We start from the raw sequence: 25,478 nt of genomic DNA, 5'->3' as shown, positions 1-25,478 counted from the left end.
TGTTCCTGTCTCAAATGTGGTCATGGCCTTTATTTAAATACATTTATTTTGAGTGGTGCTTAGGAAGATATGGGTATAGTTAAATGTGTGGTCTATTTTAAATTTCCAAAAAAAAAATATAAAGAGAAAATCTGAGCAAGAACTGGGTTTAACCCAAAAGGGATAAACCATGTCCTGCACCTGTATGATTTTGATGCCTCTATCGACCTTTAATCCACAATTCTATATCCTTTGGCCTGATGTGTACAACTCTAAATACACGTGCAAGTATACAGTATGTAAGTAAATGTACCATGTACCTACAGTGCTATGAAAACAAATCTGCCCTATATGGAAAACAAAAACACATGTTGGGTAAAATCTACAGGAATCTAGAGATGCTTAGACATTTGCTGCTGTTTCAAATCCTTACCACTATGCCAGAGTGCCTGGGTGTTCTGATGGGCAAAGCTCTAACATGTCCTAGCAATGTTGAAGATTGCCCTTCCCCTCCCATGCATTACTATTGGTGAGTGAAACAGCCCAGCATAGTAATAGACCATTAGGAATGACTGGGAAGTAAGGAAGCTTCACTACCAAGACATGTTAGAGCTTGTCCGGTATAATTGTCCTGGAATTTGTACATAATGGCACAGATCTGAGGCTGCGTGTAGGAGGTACTTCTAGGTGTTTGAACTTAATAACTGACAGCAGTCTACCGCCATCTACATTGATAGACTGTTTTTGTCTAGATGTGGCATTAGTGTATTCTTTATCTAATTGTTTGATGTTTAAAGTGTCTTTCCTTCCCATGTTAAAGATGAAAAGGATCATAACAATAACATAGTCTGAACCAGTATGATCTGTACACATTAAAGCTGTAATGGTTTCTAACAATAACATAGTCCTAACCAATATGAACTGTATACAAATTGAAACAAAGCAAAAGCTCAAGTGACCTGAATATGTGATAAAGCCCAGTTGGACAAAAATGTATATTTATTGTCTAAAGCCTTGATGTCAACAGTACTGCTGCTTCATCAGATTCAGAGCATAATCCATCATCAGTTATAAGGCAACAAATGGGTTAAGATCCCAGCAATTAAATTCCCATATTTTGTTGGCTAAAATGGAATATTGTAACACAATTTCAGCTTCAGCATGCACACACAGGAGGTTACTTGTTACATGCAAACACACTCCATAAACACATGATGATAGCATGCCATTCCACATTACATGCAGGAAATGCAATGAAATGTCAAGTATATCTAAAACACAGCAAGTCATCCATATTTGAGGGCACAGTCACAGCAGTAGCTCTCATGAGTGCTTGGCAAAGCAGGTAAACAGAGGAAAGGTCATATATAATAGGGTGGAGAGCTAAAGTAGACAAAAATTGTCAGAAAATCCTTAAATAAAGCCTAATCAAAATTAACGTTCCTAAACATGGTCTTTGTATAAAGCCTCAATAAAATAAGGTCCTGTACATGTCTAATTAAAGCTTTCCAGACCAGGGAACCTGAGATTGAATCAAACAGCCATTCAATTAATGACAAATAAAAAGACGGTACTGTATGTTTCACATAAACACAGGTTCAATGGTCTGGTAAACCTTTTGAACTCCAAGGCAACGCAAATGTTTGGGGACAATGTTGTCCTTATTTACACAGGTAATTAGTAAGTTTTGTTGATGATGAAAATGATTCTATGTTTAAGGCATTTAGCCTATTTTTTAGGAATTTATGCAAACAAGTCCTGTGTAATTATTTTATTATAAAATAAAAATAAGATTTGTGATTGGCTGCTGTTGTCCATTGCTCTTTGCACTGTGGTATTCAATAACACGAATTCTATTTTCTCTAGGGATCTGTTTTGCTCTTTTTCTTAATAATTAAAAAGGCCTTAAGGAATTATTCCAGCCAAAACATTATTAGTCTTAGGCTGGCCATACATTATACAATTTTCTTGAGAAATGTGCTTTGATTTACAAAAAAACATATAATATAAGGTCAAACCTAAACAACACTTTCAATAGTATCCAATTAGGCAGGCCTTTGTGCTACATAATTGAAGTTAAATCTAGAAATTAGACAGAAAATTGTATAGTGTATGGCCAGCGTTTGGGAGAGTGTGAAATAGTTTGGATGTCTTTCACAATTGTTTTGCTGCCTGTGTCTCCACTGGGGAGAATCCAACACAATGGGGTTGATTTACTACAACTGGAGAGTGCAAAATCTTTTGCAGCTGTGCATAGTAGCCAATTAAAGTCTCACTTCTGTTTGATCAGTTAAGTTTTTACAAAAAAAAAAAACTGCAAGCTGGTTTCTATGCAGAGCTGCACCACATTTTTTACTTTCCAGTTTTAGTAAGTTAACCCCACAATGTGATCAGGCACACTCCTTACAGCCGTATAGCCATGCTAAATGGGTGCTGAAGGGACCAAACAATGGAAATGACCACATTATCATGATCAAATGATGAAAAGTAGGGTCACCAACATACTACCTGCTCAAAATAAATGTATGATTTGTCACATGGAGACAACAATCTATACTGATTAAATGTATCTTCACTTTCTGTTTCAGAGACATAAAACAAAATCAAGCACCCAAAAATCCCATCTTTGGCAATTGTTTCTGAAACATGTATGCCCAGTCAGAGATTCTTCCTTAAAACTTTAGTTTTAGGTACAAGAGCACAAAATGAGAATAAATCTGCCAAGTGGGGTCACAGACAACTATGTCAACCTGACAGAGATTGTATCTCCTCCCGTACCTACCTAAAAACTAGAAAGCAAAACATTTTGGCTGGAGTTAAACTTTAAGGCTGGCTTTGCAGGTAAGCATTCCAGTAATGCAGGCACCCTGCGTAATCTGTTGGTGTGCTATTAATTTAGAAGAGCAATAAAATGCAAAATTTAGTAGGTGTTGATGCAGCATTGCAGCACACCCAGGGGCGGACTGACCGTTGGGGAACTCTGGCACTGCCCGAGGGCCCGGGGTCAGTAGGGGGCCCCATGAGATGCCCCTGGTACCTTTCTCATAGGCTTTTTTGAGTTTGGGCAAGGACACAGGGGCCCCATGATCCCCTATTGCCCGAGGGCCCCATGAGTTGTCAGTCCGCCCCTGAGCACACCACAACATATTTGATTTACTTTGTGAGGCGCAGTGTTTAAAAAAAAAAAAAAAAAGATGCAGGTCAAGTTTTTCTTCTGTTGAAATGCATTGTAAATTAATGAGCTGCCTTACCACAGCCCACTTTAAGGTTAGAAATATTGCACATCAACATGTGTGTAGGAATGCATCACAATGGACAGGGATAATGTGAAGGGGACCTTAGACAATTTTGAGAAAAGGTATCTTGAGAAAGTAACAGTTTGGCCTGGTTGTTCTGCATTGTAATGGTTTTCTTCAAATTTTATTTTATTTGGCCAGTGTTTTTTTTTTTAAAGCGTTTAAAAATCCTGTAATGTGGAAGACAAGTACAAAAATATGAAGATGAAAATTCCTGCAGTGACAAAAGCCAAAGGAGACAGGGTAAAAAAAAAAATACCTAAATATATTTAATATATAAAAACAATAAGGCTGCGGGAAAATTCCAACCAAAAATTTTCCTTTTTAAAAGTAAGCTTTTTGTGAAACTGCTATCAGTTTAAGTATACTACTGGGTATGCTTTTACTATTGAACTTAAGGGTTTATTATGAGTCATGCATCATTTGAGCTGCTAATGCATTTACCACTAAACAAGGCAAAATGATACCAGTGGGAAACCTACTAGTCAAATGATCAGATATGTGCTTTCCTTCTAGAATTAAAGGTCAAGACTAGTTTTTCTTTAAATCCAACACAACCATTAGAAACTATTTATATTCTGTTTGAAAGGATGGGATGCAAGTCCTTTTTCAAACCAATACAAATTCTCTAACAGTAACTATTTGCTGGGTGTAATACCAAAGGCAGTATAACTAAGAAAGCCTTTAAGTCCCACCAGCAGATTCTGATAACGCTAAAATAAAATATGTTAACATTTCAAAACTTTAGCAAAATTAACCAACATATTTAACAAATGTATTTATTTCCCAATTATCCATTGGCAGTTGTCACATGCAGAAATAAACATAAGGTCAGCTCTCAGTGGTTTCAAACAACCAGCTTTAAAGAATGACTCCCGTTATAGGGAAATGACCAGTCACCACCTGCTCAACATGAAAACAATTATGTAGCTTTTCTAATCAGTCTTTAAACAAATCTTGCAGTTTTTACTAACCACTTAAGTGTGTTAAATGTTTATTTGTTGTATAGTAAATATTCCCAGAGATACAAACAGAGAAGCATTTTAAAAAGTAAAGAAATACAATCAATACATATTATTAAAAGTTATGTGCAAAATAGGGACATAAGAAAATTCTGTGATTTGGCCAATGCTTAATCACACAGTGGCTTTTATGTGTAGCGTAACTATGACTGCATACTTCATGGAAAGGGGTAATTTAATATCCAGACTTGGTTACAAACTGTCCAGTCATTTCCAAATGCCACTTTCCATTGTAGCACAGTGTTAAATGTTGGCCATTCTTGTAGCAGGTCTGGTTTCTTACTACATATTCATGCAGGCCAGGATGTAAAATATACTCATTATTAAAATATAATAAATTAAAATAGCATATTCTATCACTCATCAGATTAAATGAATTAAATAATTATGCTCTGAATACACCATGATTAATATGTATATCTGGGTTAAACAAAATTTTTTCATATTTTATTTACATAATGTACCGGAGGTTTAGGGATTTTAGAGATTTTAAATGGTGGCCCGATGGAGTTGTCCCAGGAACATCCCAGTGAAAGGAAGTCCAGGATTAATCTAATACGCCCTGAAAGGATTCTACCTCTTATATGACCTGACCTACTCTGCATTTTTTTTAAAGCGTGGATTAGTCATTTCAGACATCATTCTTTGAAACCCATTCATTTAAATTTCCAAAGAGAGCTGAAGCGTGAGGCGTGAAAAAGGTTAAATGTGATCTTCTTCGTCCATGGGGCCATCTTCTTTTTTGTAGATTTCAGAAAAATGATATATTAAAATGATTAGCAAAAGTACAAGACATGCAGTTACATGTGAACAAATTTGATGGGACAGGCACTCGGCACTCCGTAAACACAGTACGCAACAAGACAGCCAAACACAAGTACTATATTGAGACAGAAGATGGAACTACAACTAACATGGTTAAATCTTAGTATTACTATCTCAACCTGAAACAAGGTACATTATTGTTTCACCTCCATAAACATAATACGGTATGGGAAAAAAGGGAATGTTCTGTTGTAAAGGTTACTACTGTTCTAAAAACCTGTTTTGTATTTTTGCTATTGTTTAAGCAAATACATACTTCTAGCACTAAAACAATCCAATGATACAAGACTAACTACCTCCTAAACCTATCTATTGTTGGCATCCTCAAGACAACTTATATCAATCCAACTGTTTTATTGTCATACAAAGTTATTTAGAATAAAACTAAGTCCTAATGCTGAATGACCCTCAGAAGTCCATGAATAATATAAAAATTCTATTAACTAATTAAGCAAACAGAACTCTCTAACAAACCACATTATGTCACTACTGTTCCTTATAAAGTCTCTTAGATTGTAAGCAGGGCCCTCTGATTCCTCCTATATTAAATTGTATTGTAATTGTACAGTCTGCCCTTATGTTGTAAAGAGCTGCATAAACTGTTGGTGTTATGTAAATCCTGTATAATAATAATATTAATAATAATAATAATAATAATAATAAAATCAGCAAAATAATTTAGAAGAGCAAATCCCCAAAACCAGGACACTGCTGCTTGTTGCACTGACATTCTTATCAGGTTAAGTGTATGAAAGCTATTCTAGTTATGCGCTGTGGACATAAAATGTAAATGTGGGTATATGGTAAAATGTAAAAAAAATTCTAATGTTTTCTACAATAAACAAGGTTTAAGCTTTTTATTCAAAAAATCTCCTTATCCAGCTTTAGGCCTCATGCACACGGTGAGAATATCAGACAAATGATTGTCCATTTTGTTTTGCATGCTAGCCTCATATTAAAAACGAATAGGTTACTAAAGTTATAAAAATTCCCGTTAGCTAGAATACAACTTCAGAAGTGATGTAATGTATTGTATTGTAATGTATTCTTTCATTTCCAATTATGTGCGGTCTTGGTCAATTGATTTTTTTTTTTGCACAGATAGTATAGTAATTACATGAAAAGTGTTCTTTCATTTATCTGGCATCTGTTGTTTCTTTGGAAATGTTTGCATGAACTGTCGTGATCGGCTCTCAGAATCTGTGTACTAACAATCAGATTATCGGACGATTGCTGTGAAAGCATTCTTTTCAGATGATTTTCTCATCATGTGTACTAGGCATAAATGATAAAAGCCCCGTGAACTGATTCTAGCCAATAAAGGTGATATACCCATTTAGACATTTGAAAAGTTCCACCATATTCTTGACATGCCACCACTCCATCTCCTTGGTACACCTGGTAATTTATAGCAGATGTGGTACATATAATGAAGAAAGAGACAGGAGTCTTAATTTCCTCCTCTTTCTTTTCAATGCTATCTGATCCTGTCTAATGACAGCATATCACCAACAGGAGCGGCAAGGGAGAAAATGAATTGATGGGCAGGGAAAACTGGAACTCAAAGACCTCTACAAAAAAAACAAAAAACAAAAGCAGAATATCACCTTTGTGATCCAAGTCAAAATAAAAAGGTTTAATTCAGATCTGCAATGTTATGTTTTGGATGGCTTTTTCCGGAATCAAATAGAGTGGATTTTATATGTCCTTGACTTATTATTTCTCTTGCTTCCAAAAGCCTCCACTACAGAAAAACAAGCTGCTTACCTTTAATATATTTACCCACTTTAAAGTATATGCTGAACCAACTACACAGATGTTGTTGCAGAGTTCTAACCCTGAAACAAATTCCTCTAATCCAGTCAACAAAATAAACTATCATTTTCTTTTTGATTTCTAACCCTTACCAAATGACCAAGTCTGGTAACTGACATTATAATGACCAAGTTGATTCTTCCAGTTTCTACACTTCAATTAATATATTTTTAGATTTTACAAGTATCGATACTCGGGGATATTAAGGTGTATGTTTAATATGGTGGTATAATAACTACATATCCATTCTATACAAAAAATAAAAGATTCTTATTCAAGTTCCAATATTTCAAAAGTAAACTAAAACACAAGGGACTGTAAAGAAAGAGACCAAAGACAGCAACTCAAGCAGAACACAGAGCAACAAGCACTGTATAGATTTGTTTAGAACAGGTCTCTATCCCACAGTTACATCTGAGCCATAATTTGCCCAGAAAGACGACGCCAGACAGGAGAGGTGAGAGTTTCAAAAATAGTCAGCAGTTTTGTTTGGAATCTGATGGAACGTCCAGCATTCAATACCTGAAGAATGTGACTAGTTTTCTTTTTTGCTTTACAGGAGGTAGCAAAGCCTACTGAAATTATCGAAAAATATTTTTTTTACTATATTCTCTTCCCAGGCCTTTAGTTATGTGAAAACAAGTGGCAATAATACTTGCTAGATAAGGCCATCTAGAATTATACCCCTACTCACAAGGCAGTATTTTTGGACTTGGTAATGTCACTATTTCCCATACATAGATTAGCAACAAAATGGTGTTCCTATTGTGTGATCAAATATCTCAGTATACATCAGATATGTGCAAAGAACATTTTCACAATTAAACAACTTTGGACAAAAATGATGTGTTCACTCATAATTATCAGAGCAACCCTTGAGTATAAAGGATTAAAAAAATTGCAAAAAGTTTTTATTTTCCTTATCAGTGCTAATTTATTATTAATAATAGAGGGGTATATAATGTGTATTCTCTGTATAAACTTGAAAATCTAACCAGAAAGAGCATAATATTTTGAAATTGTTTGAGTAATGTTTCAGTACTGGAAGTGCCATCAGAACTACTGATTATTTTTGCCTTTGTCACAGTGACAATCCATCCGCACACAATTGCTGTGGTGCTCTCAGTACATACTTACATTTGTTTGTGTATACAAATGGCGACCATTGAAGGACACCTAGCTCATTTTGCTCCATTCTCAGTCCAGCGTTCATTCACCAGCTTTTCCCTCCTAAGACCCAGTGATGATGTCACTGTACACTGATTTATTGTCATTGGTCAGACCCAGTTATGATGTCACTGCACGCTGCCTTATTGTCATTGGTCAGCAGTACAAAATGTTAACCTCAGCAAGGCCTGTTATGTATTGCAATTGAAAGCACACTTGAGAATTACTTTAGAAACACAATATATAATGACCTGTAGCTTGATGTATAGCAGATGTATGCAGGAAGTCAAAGATTTCCCATGAGCACCCTAAGTCAAGCATTTTTAAACAACACAGATAAATACAAATGTTGACTAACCATTAGTATTTACTCTGTTATGTTCAGTAAACTACTGGCTAAAGTATTTTACTTAATATGATAATTTACTTACTGCAGAATACGCAAGTGACATTTTTTTCTTTGTTTAAAAAATTGGCTTGCTTGCCAGATAACTTCTATGGCATGTGTCTTGTGCTTATCACACTTGGGAAATAAAAACATTTCTCGCCTAAAAAAAATGTAAAAGTCACTTGCCCATAAATTTTACCCAACCTGGAAACTTAACCTATTATTGACAAATAAGCAAAACCCAAGCTCAACTGCAAGTTCAGCTTCTAGTGGCTGAGGACCGGTGCTCTGGCTATAGTGCTCCTGCACTCAAATAATCAAATCTATCAAGCTGGCAACTTGGTGTGGTCCATAAAATCAAAATCTTTATTGGCTACATACTAAAACATACTGGTAACAAGCTAACATGTTTTAACTGTGACAGCCTTCTTCATTGTACCTTCTATGCGGAAGGCTGTCACAGCCGAAATGCGTTAGCTTGTTACCAGTGTGGTTTATTATGTAGCCAACAAATATTTGGATTTTATGGACCACACCGAGTTGCTAGCTTGATGCCACTAAGGATTTAACCTAAAATTAAACCTTTACCTCAACATAACTTTTTAAATGAATGCATGACCCAACCCTAAGTCATAACATTAACCTTAAACCTCAACTAAAAAACATTCTATTATCACAGCGATTAATACTGTATAACATTGCAATTAACACTAGCAGTACTAGCAGTGAAAATACTAAAAAAAACTATTGTCATTAAAAGTTTTGGGTCCTATTCAAGGTATGCCAAGTTAGAAATATGTGTACGAAAATTAAATAATACATGCAAATCGTAGTAATTTAATACTGAAAAATGAAGTCAGATTTTGTACACCATAGTCAAATTGTTAGGGACTATATTTAAGACAATCCCATAAATAATTTCTAAAATAATTAGGAGTTGTTTGAAAAAACAGAAAAAAGGCTCATTAAAGACCCATTTACACTTGTGTATGCATATTTTTGATATGCATTTTTAAGCTGGTTGTTGTGCTTTTTCCCATGTGTTACATTTTACACATGTAGAGTCCATTTTTGCATGCATTACATGTAGAGAGAAAGAAGTGGAAGGGTTCTTTCTGCACATGTTAAAACACAGTTGAGTACTTAATACATGCATAATACATATGATTCATCCTTCATCTTTTTAAGAAGGTCTTTTCAGGAAGGTGGATAAGCTGCAGTATGCTGGATTTTTGAAGAGCACACTACGCCAAAATGTACAGCTGTAACTGTAACCTTAAAACAACGGTGAGTATTCAACATTGGGTTTTTTACATGTGCGAAAGTGATCCTAAGTGTAAACGGGCTCTTAATTGGCATTCTGATAAAATATATTTATTATATAAAATAGCAAGCTTCAGAGGGTATGTAAGTTTTATCTTATGCTGCCTTGAGTGGTTTGCTGGCTGTCATCCAGTGACATCATAAGCCAGTAGTCCAGTGACATCACAAATCAGTGCCCCATGAGAGATAATCAAGACAAGCATACCTTATCCTCCTCACTGATGTTCCGGGTAGCTGTTCTCCAAGTGATGCTGGGTAGTGGGTCTCCAGAGGCCTCACATGTCAGGGTGATCTCATTATCCAGCTCCACTGCAGTCTTGTTTTCAACATAGGTGATTTTGGGTTTTGCTAAAGGACATAAAAACAACATTTAAAAAAAATTCAGCAATATCATTATGTAAAGAGGAGACTGAAAGAAACATATTAAAGTGGAACTTTACCATACCTCCCTAAACATTTTCCCTTTTCCCCCTGCCTACCTGATGCAGTGTTCTGCAGAGGAAGTATACTCACTCACCCAGTGTAGCCAGCGTTGTCCCACTGAGACCCCCTTCTCTGTAGCCAATACTCAGGTCCTGATCCACCATCTTCTTCCAAGATGTCATTGGGAGGCCCGCCCCCTCCTGCTTTAGTAAATGGATGCTCCAGGCACCTCTTGGGATATCCAGGTCACATATCCTGAGAGGCACCAAGGAGCATTGATGTAATTTGCCTAGAGTCTAGACGAATGACTGAAGTAGGGTTGGGAAGAAATAGCTTTTGATAAAAAGGTAAACAAACAAAAAGAGGAAGAAAAACAAAACCTGATAGCTGTGCAGCAGTGGGGGGTGGAGGGGAGCTTAGTGAAAGTGCTGAAAATTCACAGTGCAAAGAAAAATCACGTGCAATAAAAAAAAAATAAAAAACAGTATTTTTGATTGCACATGATTAGATAACAGAAGCCAGAATGGATTCCCTACATTCATTAAGCTAAGGGAAATGTTCTTGCAAAGTGAACAGCCTATTTGCCTTTAGTAAATCAACCCCAGTGCATCAATTGCTATGATTTTTTAAATCTAATTTAATAATGTACTCACATTTTTTTATGTACACATAGTATTTCTTGAGGCAGGTTTTCGTATAATGACGAAACTGGACCCTGCAAATGTAATGTTGGAATGGCCAATTATATTCTCCATCAGAAGCTTGTTCAGCAGGGTGACAATATAGGAGCACAATTGGATTGCTACCCTATAACAGGAAGGGTCTGAACAAAGACCTTCATGGCTGGATCACCAGGTAATATATCAATAAAAGTAAGAGATTTAAAAATGTTGAAAATGACTAATAAAATTATTTTACCATGTTAAAACATGAGATTCTAGTGAATGGGTTTACATGTAAGGAGGAAGCCATACTGGTGTACTCCATGCAACTGAAACTGCAGGTTTTATTATCAAAGCTTAATTAACCTCCCTGGCGGTATGATTATTTCCGATTTTTGGTGCTGAAAGCAGTACCATTTTTTTGCATGGAAATATGTAGTTTTTTTTATTGTAGGCTGTAATTTTTAGGAATAACTCACTGAAATCTGTCCGAACAAGAGTCTAGTAAACATTCCGGATATGATAAAACTTGAAACACGAAATCATAAATTATAATTTAATTGATAATCATAAAAAATAATAATCTAATAACAATAAATTTAATTCAATAATATAATCAAACCAAAAACACTGAAATTTGAAATACAGAGGCAAATTCGCACATCGCTGAGCAAAGTCGCAAAATCGTTTTCAGTTTCTGATGACGAATTTCCCCCACGAATCATTATCACTCAATTCTGCAAGTGGTTCTGATTTACTATCGCTGTTTTCTAGCTGGTCTAAAACCACTTTTGACATAAAGGGACGCTTTTTGGACGCCATGGACTTTTCTAAGTTTCCAGGCAGAAAGAACAGTCAAAATGCAGGCAGGGCACAGGACAAAGCACTCGGGACAAAATATATGTGAAATTAATTGAAACAGCAATGTTTTACTATATAATAATCATTTTAAAAAAAATTAAATTTTTTCAAAATTTCAAATTCGCCGCCGGTTACGGCGCCCGTACGTCCCGACGTCACAGGGACCGGAACACGGAAGCTGGATGCCGGCATCGGCTGGAGGAGATGGCCGGGGACGCTGCAGGGGACACATCGCGGGAGCGAAGGACAAGGTAAGTGCTGCAGGGACTCCCTGAGCAACGCCGCATGGTAAGCCCGAGTGTAGCTCGGGGTTACCGCTCTTGGTACTGAAATTTTACCCCAAGCTACACTCGGGAATACCGCCAGGGAGGTTAAACAAGCTAAAGTTAGAAGCTTACTGGTTACTATGTACAGCTCCAACAGATTCTATGTACACCAGTTTTAGTAAATCTACCCTATGATCTCTATTGTTTACAGAGGTCATTACATTTTTTTGTTTCAGACCTAGTGAAATTGTAGGTTAGTCTACCATTGTGTGCTCTCACCATAGACTTTTAGGAGAATAGTAGCTTCATTGTCACCAGCTTTATTTTCAGCAATACAGATATACTCAGCTTCATCGTCTTTTTCCACTCGATGAATGGTCATCTCTGACATGTCTTCATTGAATGTGTATTTATCACTAACATCTTCTATCAGGTCTCCTCTCCTGCAGCACACAAAGAAATAATATTTTACGATTTGTACTTAGGAATTGAATAGAATGTGTTTAATTGTATTACCAAAAAACCTTTTCCATTTACATTTACAACGTTGACACTCATTTTGATGATTCATCTTCTAAGCAATGGTAAAACAGTAGGAGTTTTCAAGTCCATTTAATCCTTTTAGTATGTGGAAGCATCAGTATTTAGCCATTTGGTAAATAGTACAAGTTCTAAACACCTTTGGGTGGCATGAATGGGACACAAGCTGTGATCTGGTGCTGAAAGTTTCCATAGATCTTTTTTGTACATGATGGATTTCAGTAGATACCACATTGCTCCAGAATTTGCAATAAATCCCTAGGATCCTTCCCTTACAACTGTGACTTTTCCAATGTATATTTTTATAATGTCAACATCCAGTGGCAACAAAAGTGTCCTACGAGTTGACCCTGGTAACTTCTTGCAAGCTGTCCAGGAAACTAAAACATTTGTGAGACATTCCTCAGTTGAATAAAACAAGAAATATTTGGTGCACTTCTTGTGATTAATGGCTGCTGTAGCAACAATCCCATGGATGGAACCATTGTAATTGCAACTTACACCAGAACTCCTGCATTGCTCAATTTAGAGCTTTTGTTCAACCACCAGAAGATAAAGCCTCAGTTGGATACTAAGATTTCAAAATGTTTTCTTTATTTAAATCAACATATTCAGCCTTCTAGGATAATGCATATTAAGGTGAGTAGGTCCTGTCTCCTGGACCTGTTAATAAAGTTCCACTTCATAGATGAATGTTCCTTTCATAAATATGGATAAAGTAACTGGGCTTGAGCACAGTGTTTGCAAAGTAGGAACCTGCCCAAGGTACAAGAGCAGGAGAGTTTACGTGCAAAGAGCAGTGTCACTCGGAGAGAGCTTTTCATTTTGATGAATTGGGCTCCATCTTTTGTATTTACCTGTTTGACTGTAGCAATTTAAAGAGATTAATAATGTATTGTATAAATGTGAATAAACTCAGCACTTACTTTGTCCAGCTTATTTCAGGCTCAGGAAAGCCATCAGCTTCACATCCCAAAGTAACAGACTCTCCCAAGTTTGCTGTGGCATTTATTGTCAGTTGTTTGGCTTCCACTGTAGGAGGAACTGTAGTAAAAAAATGATAAAAATATTATTTGGAAGAAACATGAGTATTGTATCGAGTGGTGTGTTCTTCCAGTGCTGTAATAATAAAAAAAAAATTACGGAAACAGTAGTTACTTAATCACATTAATAGGAAATTAAAGTCCTTTCCAACTTTAGGGGAGTCGGACTGTGGCCACTGAGAGTAGAAAATTCCCCAGCGTCAGTGGGAGTAAACCATTCCCCATCATTGGTTTTAGTGGGAGTAATAATGCCCCATTGCTTGTGTCCAGTGGGAGTAAAAGTGCCCCATCATTTATATCAGTGGGAGGAACAGCACCCCCCCCATTGGTGTCAGTGGAAGGAATAATACCCCACCACCGGTGTCAGTGGGAGGAATGGTGCCCCATCATTACAGTCAGCTGTAAATGGAACAGTGCCCAAAGGTCAGATAGAGGCATTCATAGAGCCACTTCCGGCCCCAGGGCAACATTTTGGAGACTACTGGTGTACACCAACAGTATAGGAAACCATACTTATTTTTATTGCAGTTTTAGAACTAGAAAGTTGTTTTTTCTGTTAGCACCAAGGAACACAATTATACAGCAGTGAATGTGACTTTCATCAATATTCACAAGCGGTGAATTCGCTACTGTCATTTAAAAAATCTGGAAGGTTTACCTGCAGTAAACATCTGGTGAATGTCAAATTCACTGCTGTATACATTTACCCCTAGGTTAAAAAAGTGCTTATGTTGCAATTAAATACCATATGGTAAATTTTGTTTATTTTTTTTTCTTACTAAAGTGGAGTTAATTTGTGGATGTGGGTTTAATATTTTCTTAATATAAACAGAATCTCCACCTATAATTAACATAAAGTGGAGTGATTGATAAATCAAATTAATTATAGCTGGAGATGCCAGTTCTAGAAAGCTTCTTGACAGTCATGTTATTCTCTTCTGATGGGGAAATAACACAACCGCTGTTGAAGGGACAAGGAAGAACTTTGTTTTTCTTTCTGTGCTGTGAGGATAAATTGGCAGCCGCCTTAGAATGGTTTTATTTTGTCTAATTCTGGAGCAACACTAACAGAATTAAAAAAAAACAGGATGGCACTGATCACCTTAGTTTTTTCAATATATTCAGACAAATCAAGCATTCTTGCTAATATAATATTTTTAAATATTCTTCCTCTTCCAATCCTTCGGAAGCTAAACGTGTGTCTTCAAGACTTCTAAGAGTTCAATTTCTTTTTTTTTTCTGTTATCTGCAGATAAATGCAGCAGATGCTGTGCTGTGTATATAAAATGTTGTCAAATATAGCATTCATATATCCCTAGCTTGTGAAGCTAGATTATAACTTGCAGGCAGGAATTCAATGGAAAAAAAAGGATAGCTTAAATTGCAACCTTCCTGGGAAAACATGGGAACTGCTACTCTTGACCTTGTTAAAAAAATGTTAATTGCCTGGCTGTTTTGCAGACCCATTTTTTTTTCAATACCTGGATAAGGGACCTGGAATAAGTATGCAAATCAAGAAGGTCAGACAACTACTTGTTGTGGGTCAGTGACCCTAACTACTGAAGCCAGAGACAAAGAGCATTTGCAAAATGTCAAGTCAGCAATGGTCACCGCCATGTTTCCCAGAGGAAAGGTTTTATTGTATTTATATTTATTGCATAGATCCTGTTGTTATAGTGAATCTATACTTTACCCAATGCTTTGTTTAAAGCAGTAACATCTATGATGTTTGATGAGCAAATCATCATTATTGGAATAGATAAAACAACAAATAAAAATAATTGCAGAGGTTTCTATAAATGTTTTACACAAGTTTTATATTTTTTATACATTTGTTCACCCAGATTGAAATCAATGCAATATATGCAGTATATAGTGAATATAATCTGTTTTTTGTATGTTCTCCACCAGAGTGAGCTAACACTTCTTTTTTAACAACTGTTGATATATCAGCCGGACAGGGATCACATTGTTTTTAATGAGTAGGATTGTGGGAAAGGAGCAGTGAAGCACAACCATTGTGTAAAACTGACAAAACAGGAAACAGACCTGGAGTATGTAGTGAGAAAAAGGACAGTTCCCATGTACATATATAATTACAATACATGCATTGTACATTTTTATAACCAGAATTATTTTAGATTTAGAACATGTTAACTAGAAATGAAATATATTTTATTTTAATTTGGTTTATATTTTTATAAATGTTTGTAATTTGATTTGATTTTTTTGTGTATGAGAAGAGTTGTGCTTTAAGTTCTGTGCATGGCCCTTTAAGGGTTTTTCTGTGGTTTGAAGAGCCATGCACAGGATGGTATATATTGCTTTTCTGCATATATTTATGTTTTTATATTTTTATATGTTTTTTTGTGGGTATTTTTGAAGGAGAGCAGTATTGCGCTGATTCAAACCTGCAGGGTATATATATTTAGCTTTTTTGTTTATGTAGTAGAGTGTATATGTATAATTAAATTGGGAAACACCTGTTCTAGCCGGCATGATTAAGGAGACTAGGAACGCAGTGATTGGCTGGGTGTTAAAACTATGTAGATGAAGGGTGGTATTTATAAGAGCTGTCTGACGTTCCCATCTGTACCGCCCCTTGATGACGTCGGTGTGACGAAACCGATTGGGCGTAGCCTACTCGATGTGGACGTTAGAGAGCCTTGGTGTTCTGTGCTGTATGGGAGAGATCCGCGGTGAGCGTTAACTGTATCTCAACCCTTTTTTGCGATTGAAGCTGGTGTCTGTTGGACACTTTGTTTGTGAGTTTCCTTATACCTTTTATATTAAAGAGATAAATGGAAAAAAAACATATTGCACCATTATGTTGTCTTTTTTGTCCCTGAGTGTACTGCATGCTCTCATGGAGGTATGAGAAAGAGTGGAGAAGTTCATCATAAGAGCTTGGGCTGCAAAGTTGTTTGGCTGTGATTATTATCTGGAAGTATCTGAAACATCACCATATCTATTTGGACATCGGGTTCATTGCTCCCAGAGCACAAGCGCTGTTGCTGGTTTATAATCTGACCAGCCATTAGCTCTGGTGAGTTCATTTAATCTCCTTTGGTGGTGGATTTTTCACAATTGATTCAAGTCACTGAAGATATATATATATTTTTTGGACACTAATTTATGTTTGGACACTATAATTATTTATTTAAAACACTAATGTTTTTTGGATGATGATATACACCTTTGTATAAGTTTGTTATTAGCGCATACCTTTTTATTTAGGATTATTGTTGCCAAAATGTATTTTGGGTGGGATATGCTGCTGACATTTTGGTGTTTTTTGTAAGTGGAGCTTTTTTCTTTTTTAATTTGGAACTAAAAATGTGCACGTGAAAAAAAATCATTTTGCTTTGTTTTTTATTATTTCTTAATGTCAATCATTTCATTTTGTCATATTCGCTATTGTAGAATAATTCATTTTCAGAATTTGTTTTATATATTTGTTATTCTGAAATTAATCATATTCTCAAAAGTTATTTTGGAAAATTCATATTTATTCATTACGTAGTTATGTTATTTTGGAGATTTGCTTTCAACTTGCTTGCAGCTTTGATGCGACTTGTTTGCGAATTTGATGTTTCGGCTTTGGCCAGTCGTAACAAATACACTCACCAGCCACTTTATTAGGTACACCTGTTCATTTGCTTGGTGACACAAATTGCTAATTAGCCAATCACATGGCAGCAACTCAATGCATTTAGGCATCTAGATATGGTGAAGACGACTTGCTGAAGTTCAAACTGAGAATCAGAATAAGCAAGAAAGGGCATTTAGAGTGACTTTGAATGTGGCATGGTTGTTGGTGCCAGACTGCTGATCTACTGGGATTTTCACGCACAACCATCTCTAGGGTTTACAGAGATTGGTCCAAATAAAGAGAAAATATCCACTGAGCGGCAGTTGTGTGGATGAAAATGCCTTGTTGATGTCAGAGGTTAGAGGAGAATGGGAAGACTGGTTCGAGATGATAGAAAGGCAACAGTAACTCATGTCAATATGGACCAAAATCTCTGAGGAATGTTTCCAACACCTTGCTGAATTTATGACACGAAGAATTAACGTGTTACTAAATCCAGGACCCTGCATTCACTATATCTGGTCTCCCCGGGCCCTGCATTCACTATATCTGGTCTCCCCGGACCCTGCATTCACTATATCCGGTCAACCCGGACCCTGCATTCACTATATCTGCTCTCCCCGGACCCTGCATTCACTATATCTGGTCTTCCCGGACCCTGCATTCACTATATCTGGTCTCCCCAGACCCTGCATTCACTATATCTGGTCTCCCAGGACCCTGTATTCACTATATCTGGTCTCCCAGGACCCTGCATTCACTATATCTGGTCTCCCAGGACCCTGCATTCACTATATCTGGTCTCCCCGGACCCTGCATTCACTATATCTGGTCTCCCAGGACCCTGCATTCACTATATCTGGTCTCCCCGGACCCTGCATTCACTATATCTGGTCTCCCAGGACCCTGCATTCACTATATCTTGTCTCCCAGGACCCTGCATTCACTATATCTGGTCTCCCACAGTACACAGAACATGGAAATGCAATTAATTTAGAATATATAAACTGCTAAATACCTTTTCTCATCAGTAGTATATAGCAATCTTGTGACTTCAGCTGAGCACTGGTTAAAACTTGTAGGAGTTTTCTTTCTGCTCTAGGAGGATGCAAAACCCCTGACCTCTGTCTGGACAGTGCTGATTGTCCCTGTGCTGATCACATGCACTCAACCAAGAAAAAAAACCTCTCTAGCAATACACATTAAACTGAGCATGTGCATGTGAGTTCAGTCTGCCTTATCAGGAGATAAGATGTGGACATTTGAATAAGAGAAGGAGCAGAGAGGAAAGGATCAAATGTTCTTTTTATACAATGCAGAGGATTAACCCCTTAGGCTCCACAGTGAGTATAACAAGCATGCTTTACTGCATATACAGACTAATTTTACTGTTGTGGGTTTAGTAACAGTTCTGAAGGCAAAAGAGAGTCCAACCCGGTACTAGCAAGGTGTACCTAAAGGCCAGTGAGTATATAACTGGACTTGCAAAACCCTTTAAAGTCGCAAACATCCAAATCTTAGAATAATGAAAATCACGTCCAAATTTCAATTCATAATGAAATGAATCACACATATCTAATGTTAACACTGGAATAACATTTTTTTTTCATTTGTTCATTACCCCCAAAAATGCCCAATTATTTTCACTTTGAATATTTTGGATATTACATATCTAAATGATTTGGTATCTAGAATATCCTATACACCTGTATATAATAGGTTTATTGATCAAACAATGCAGAAGAACAAGCTGAAAGGAGAATTAATAGTATAGCCTCACCATTCACTATGACTTGGATATCCTTGAAGTTGATCTCTCCACGTGCTAGGATCCGTCCTTCGCATCGATAAGTTCCTTCATCTGTCTTTTTAATGCCCCGGATTTGCAGGTAATTGTTGGACAGCATAACAAATCGAACTGTGGAGAGGTGAACACAGTGAGGAACAAGTATGCCAAGTGCAGAGGATAAGACAGTGTGATGGATTGTTAAGATCAATAAGGATAGCAATTGCAAGAAAGCATTGCTGACCCTTCGTTCCCCTCATTTTCTGTCCTTGTATTAGGGGAATCGGTATTACTGGTCATGTAGACACAGGCATCAATGAAAACTCTAGTAAAAAAACCTCTTCATTCCCATAAGATTTATTGTGAGGATGTACACACACATGAAAGAAAAAAAAACTTAAATGTGCATATCTGTGCATCCTCATAATATATCTTATGGTCAAGCAAGGCAACAGGAATAAAGTAGATTCATTTTACTGGAATTTTGTTGAGCTTACCAGGACCAGGCAAGGTCTAAAAGCCATGATCCTTAAAGTATAGAATATGTAAGGTCATCTCCCTTGTGGCAGGAAAGTTTTTGGGTCTATACAGTTGCAAGAAAAAGTATGTGAACCCCTTGGGATTACGTGGAGTTTTGCATGAATTGGGCATAAAATGTGCTCTGAACGTCATCTAAGTCACAACAACAGAAGAACACAGTCTGCTGAACATAATACTACACAAACATTAGATGTTGCCATGGTTTAATTGCACATAACATGTAAACATTCACAGTGCAGGAAGGAAAAAGTATGTGAGGCCCTAGCTTAATGACTTCTCCCAGAGCTAATTGGAGCCAGGAGTGAGCCAACCTTGACTCCAATCAGTGTGATGATATTGGATGTGTTGCTGACAGCTGTCCTGCCCTTAAAAAACACACACCTGTTTTGGGTTTACTGGTTTCAAGAAGCACTGTCTGATGTGAACCATGCCTCGCAGAAAAGAGCTCTCAGAAGACCTACGATCAAGAATTGTTGACTTGCATTAAGCTGGAAAGGGTTACAAAAGTATCTCCAAAAGCCTTGATGTTAATGTGTCCACGGTAAGACAGACTGTCTACAAATGGAGAAAGTTTAGCAATGTTGATACTCTCCCTAGGTGTGGTCGTCCTGTAAAAATGACTGCAAGAGCACAGCGCAGTATGCTGCATGAGGTAAAGAAGAATCCCAGAGTGTCAGCTGAAGACCTACAGAAATTTCTGGCACAAGCTAACATTTTTGTTGACACATCTACAATAAGGAAAACATGAAACAAGAATGGAGTACATGGGAGGACACCACGGAGGAAGCCATTGCTGTCCAAAAAGAATATTGCAGCACGTTTGAAGTTTGCAAAAGAGCACCTGGATGTTCCACAGCACTACTGGCAAAATATACTGTGGACAGATGAAACCAAGATTGAGTTGTTTGGGAAGAACACACAATACTATGTGTGGAGAAAAAAAAGGCACAGCACACCAACATCAAAACCTCATCCCCACTGTAAAACATGGCGGAGGGAGCATCATGGTTTGGGGCTGCTTTGCTGCCTCAGGGCCTGGACGGATTGTTGTCATTGATGGGAAAATTAATTCCAGAGTTTATCAAGACATTTTGCAGGAAAACGTACAACCATCTGTCCGCCAACTGAAGCTCCGCAGAGGATGGGTGATGTAACAAGACAATGACCCAAAGCATACAAGTAATTCAACAAAACAATGGCTGCAACAGCACAGAATACGCCTTCTGGAGTGGCCCAGTCAGAGTCCTGACCTCAACCCGATTGAAATGCTGTGGCATGACCTTAAGAGAGCGATTCACACCAGACATCCCAAGAATATTGCTACACTGAAACAGTTTTGTGAAGAGGATTGGTCCAAAATTACTCCAGATCATTCTGCAGGTCTGATCTGCAACTACAGGAAACGTTTGGTTGAGGTTATTGCTGCCAAAGGAGGGTCAATCAGTTATTAAGTCCAAAGGTTCACATACTTTTTCCTTCCTGCACTGTGAACGTTTACATGTTATGTGCAATTAAACCATGGCAACATCTAATGTTTGTGTAGTATTATGTTCAGCAGACTGTGTTCTTCTATTGTTGTGACTTAGATGACGTTCAGAGCACATTTTATGCCCAATTCATGCAAAACTCCACGTAATCCCAAGGGGTTCACATACTTTTTCTTGCAGCTGTATATCAATAAAAACTATGTGAGAGGTTGTAGCTCTTCCCCAATTTACAATTAAAAGTACTTCTGCTGCTTTTCCCATTGAAGATAGATTGATATACCTTTTTTTTATCTATATGTTAATATGTGTTGTGTTTACCTGCAGTTGTGAAAAATCATTAATGACTGCAGTTTGCAACGGAAATTGTTTTTTTTTTTTTTTCAAAAATTATGTCTTTGTTTAACCACATAAAGTGGTAGTAAAGTTGTTTTTTTCACTTGTACCTACAGGTAGGCCTATAATAAGGAATGTTTGATCATTCTTCCGGAAGCACATTTGTGAGGTCAGGCACTGATGTCGGGGGAGGAGGCCTGGTTCGCAGTCTCTGCTCTAATTCATCCCAAAGGTGTTCTATCGGGTTGAAGTCAGGACTTTCAAGTTCCTCCACCCCAAACTCGCTCATCCATGTCTTTTTAGTCCTTGCTTTGTGCACTGGTGTGCAGTCATGTTGGAACATTAAGGGGCCATCCCCAAACTCTTCCCACAAAGTTGGGAGCATGAAATTGTCCAAAATGTCTTTGTATGCTGATGCCTTAAGAGTACCCTTCACTGGAACTAAGGGGCCAAGCCCAACCCCTGAAAAACAACCCCACACCATAATCCCTCCTCCACCAAACTTTACACTTGGCACAATTCAATCAGGCAAGTACCGTTCACCCAGCAACCGCCAAACCCAGACACGTCCATCGGATTGCCAGACAGAGAAGCATGATTCATAACTCCCAAGAAAACATCTCTACTGCTCTAGAGTCCAGTGGTGGCTTGCTTTACACCACTGCATCCGATGCTTTGCATTGCTCTTGGTGATGTAAGGCTTGGATGCAGCTGCTCAGCCATGGAAATCCATGCCATGAAACTCCCTACGCACTGCTGTTGTGCTAATCTGAAGGCTACATGAAGTTCGGAGGTCTTTAGCTATTGACTCTGCAGACAGTTGGCAACTTCTGGCACATATCCTCTGTTCTCAGCTCCATAAGAGCTGGGGGAGGAGAAACAGCAGCACTTCTCAGTGAATAGCTGTGGAGTTGGGGTGTCTAAGCAGAAGTATGATCAAGTCTGTGCTCTCATGCCTAGTGTGGTTAGTTTTTAATAGGAAATCAGGAACACCAGGGATTTCACACAAAGTAAGCAATACAAAGAGAACAGGATACTTTTTCATACAAGTACATGGTACAGCAGGCACATATCAGGAATATGAAATGTTGGGTTTACATATCCTTAAAGTCCTACTTTCTCTCTCTCCATCACATCTATGTATGTTGATGTAAACACACTGCATTGCTACATTGTTTCTCCAGCAAACGTGACAGTTAGTGGCATGTGAGTAATCATGTGGACCTCATATGTGCCTTACTTAACAGGTGCAGCCTAAAACAACATATTAGTCACAGATATGCTACAGAGCAATCCACCATGAACTAAAAGCCTTACTCACCATCCTTCTTAAAAGCCACATCTCTGCCTTTGTGTTTCCAGATGATAATTGATGGTATAGAACTTGATACATCACAAATGATAACAGCGTCCGTCCCCTCAGTAAACTCTTGTGGGGTGGGTGCATTCTTGAATGTCAATTTCTCTGTAAAAAATATAGAAGATGTAAAAGTTCAGTGCAGCACTTTTAACTATGCATAATGAGGCTTGTAATTTAAATAAATGCCCACATTTTCTTTTAGAGGGAAGTTGTCACTCTTGATGCACTAAAGTTCATTAACCTCCCTAGCGGTATGATTCTTTCCGATTTTTTGTGCTGAAAGCGGTACCATTTTTTTGCATGGAAATATGTAGTTTTTTATTGTAGGCTGTAATTTTTAGGAATAACTCACTGAAATCTGTCTGAACAAGAGTCTAATAAACATCCCGGGTATGATAAAATTTGAAACACGAAATGATAAATTATAATTTAATAAATAATCATAAAAAATAATAATATAATAATAATAAATTGAATTCAATAATATAATCAAACCAAAAACACTGAAATTTGAAATACAGAGGCAAATTCGCACATCGCTGAGCAAAGTCGCAAAATCGTTTTCAGTGTCTGATGACGATTTTTCCCACGAACCATTATCACTCAATTCTGCAAGTGGTTCTGATTTACTATCGCTGTTCTAAAACCGCTTTTGACGTAAAGGGACAGTTTTTGGACGCCATGGACTTTTCTAAGTTTCCAGGCAGAAAGAACATTCAAAATGCAGGCAGGGCACAGGACAAAGCAGTAGGGACAAAATATATGTGAAATGCATTGAAACAGCAATGACAGCAAAAATGACATTTTTTAAAAATTTCAAATTTCCCTCCGGTTCCGGCGCCCGTACGTCCCGACGTCACAGGGACCAGAACACGAAGCCGGATGCCGGCATCGGCCGGAGGAGATGGCCGGGGACACTGCAGGGGACACATCGCGGGAGCGAAGGACAAGGTAAGTGCTGCAGGGACCCCCAGAGCAACGCCGCATGGTAAGCCCGAGTGCAGCTCGGGGTTACCGCTTTTGGTATAGAAATTTTACCCCGAGCTACACTCGGGAATACCGCCAAGGAGGTTAAGGCTGAACTCCAGGCATTCATAAGTAATTATTGCAAACCATTAAATGTATTATTAAAGTACTTCTAAAGGCTGAAGGTTTTTGTAGAATGCATGAAGGTAAAAAAAAAAAATGTGTTCTGCTCCCCCCCATCTCGATACAACTATATGCAGATTTCCGTCTCCCTATTGGCTGAGACACAGCAGCAGGAGCCATTGGCTCCCACTGCTGGTCAATCACAGCCAATGAGGAGAGAGGGGGGATGCTGGGCTGAGCCATGGCTCAATGTGTCTTTTGGACACATAAAGCAGGGCTCAGGAGCGAGCACACACCAGTGCCCCCATAGCAAGCGGCTTGCTATTGGGGGCACTGGTCAAGGGGAAGGAGCCAGGAGCACTGGTGGAATACCCGAGAAGAGGAGGTTTGGGGCTGCTCTGTGCAAAACCAATGCACAGAGCAGGTAAGTATAACATGTTTGGTATTTAACATAACAAAACAAAAACTTTAGTAACTTTAGCAGACCATAGAAGCACCTGATTTTGGTTCGCTATTAACTCACTGTGCTACCTTGTACAGCAGTACTTAGATTGGGTGATGTAGGATACGAATTGTGAGCTAATTAGGGTCATGCTAACAGAAGAAGAATGAACACAGGGATGAGATAATTAAATCTGCTGCTTCTCCTTTACCATCCAATCACAGCTGGGGGCTACAAGGGTGGCATGGCTTATTTGCTTAACCGGAGTAGAGAAAAGTGATCACCATTGCATTTTCAGTATGTATGCATTTTGTGTTACTGTGATATTTGCCTGTCACATTTTTACTTGTCCTTTTATATTTCCATGTTGGTATTTCTGTACTGGAGCTAAGAATACAATCATCACACAGCAATCAGCTAAACAGTCCAAAAGGTAATTACAGTTCACTAGTGCTCGTCAGTCATGTAATTTGCCAAGATGCAATATGTATTTAATTAACACTAGTCTATTGACATGGCTTTGCAGTTGTTGTTGACCTTTGTTATACAGTGAATGAGTGGCAGGCAATCAGAACAAATTTAAGACATGAGTGGGCCAGGGGCAAAGATAATTCTAGTGTGGCACTGCGACCTTTCTAAAAGCAACAAAGATTTGGAAACATCACAGATTTTTACCCATTTTAGTTATCAAACAGGGCTAAGCAGAATGGGGTTAAAAAAAATATAAATATATATATATATATATATATATATATATATATATACATACATACATACACACACACATTATATGTATATTGTGGCAGTGCGGTATCCTGCCACGGTGGAAATCATGATGGAGACCCAGGATTCTCAACCATACAGGTTGAGGGGCTCCAGGCAGTTCTCAAAATGCAGAGGAAACTGGTTTATAAGTTTCCTCTTTGGTTTGTAAAGCCTGTTTTGGGACCTGTAGCCTGGAGATTTCTAAGAGATTTGGGAAGGATGAAATCTCCAATCCTGGGCCCATATTTTGAGAGCAGCCAGCGTGCTGATTGCACAGGTGTGTGCAGGCCTTTTTGTTGAGGCCAGGCCATGATTCTGAGCTCCACCCCGGCAGACAGGAGTCACGAGGGCTCCACCCTGGCATACAGGAGTCAGGAGGGCTCCACCCTGGCAGACAGGAGTCAGGAGGGCTCCACCCCGGCAGACAGGAGGTCACTGTCTTGGAGTCAGATGGGCTTCACCTAGTGGAGGTGG

General features: G+C 38.0%; 1 protein-coding gene across 7 annotated transcripts in view; it reads right to left on the bottom strand.

The window, feature by feature from the left end:
- The window catches only part of NCAM1 (neural cell adhesion molecule 1), a 510,722-nt gene that overhangs the window by 134,730 nt on the left and 350,514 nt on the right, over positions 1-25,478 (bottom strand). For all 7 annotated transcript variants that reach the window (XM_089673069.1, XM_089673073.1, XM_089673071.1 and 4 more), the window contains exons 4-8: positions 22,670-22,813; positions 18,983-19,120; positions 13,494-13,611; positions 12,307-12,470; positions 10,021-10,163 (exon numbers count right to left, since the gene is read on the bottom strand). In XM_089673069.1, the coding sequence (XP_089529195.1) occupies positions 10,021-10,163; positions 12,307-12,470; positions 13,494-13,611; positions 18,983-19,120; positions 22,670-22,813 (707 nt within the window). The remainder of the gene's footprint in view (positions 1-10,020; positions 10,164-12,306; positions 12,471-13,493; positions 13,612-18,982; positions 19,121-22,669; positions 22,814-25,478) is intronic.

This window comes from Staurois parvus, unplaced genomic scaffold, assembly GCF_062004578.1.
Source record: "Staurois parvus isolate SC_StPar_1 unplaced genomic scaffold, SC_StPar_1.0 ptg000135l, whole genome shotgun sequence".
NCBI classification, from domain to species: domain Eukaryota; kingdom Metazoa; phylum Chordata; class Amphibia; order Anura; family Ranidae; genus Staurois; species Staurois parvus.
The sequence above is the reverse complement of the archived record's forward strand: the minus strand, read 5'-3'. Positions and strand labels throughout refer to the sequence as shown.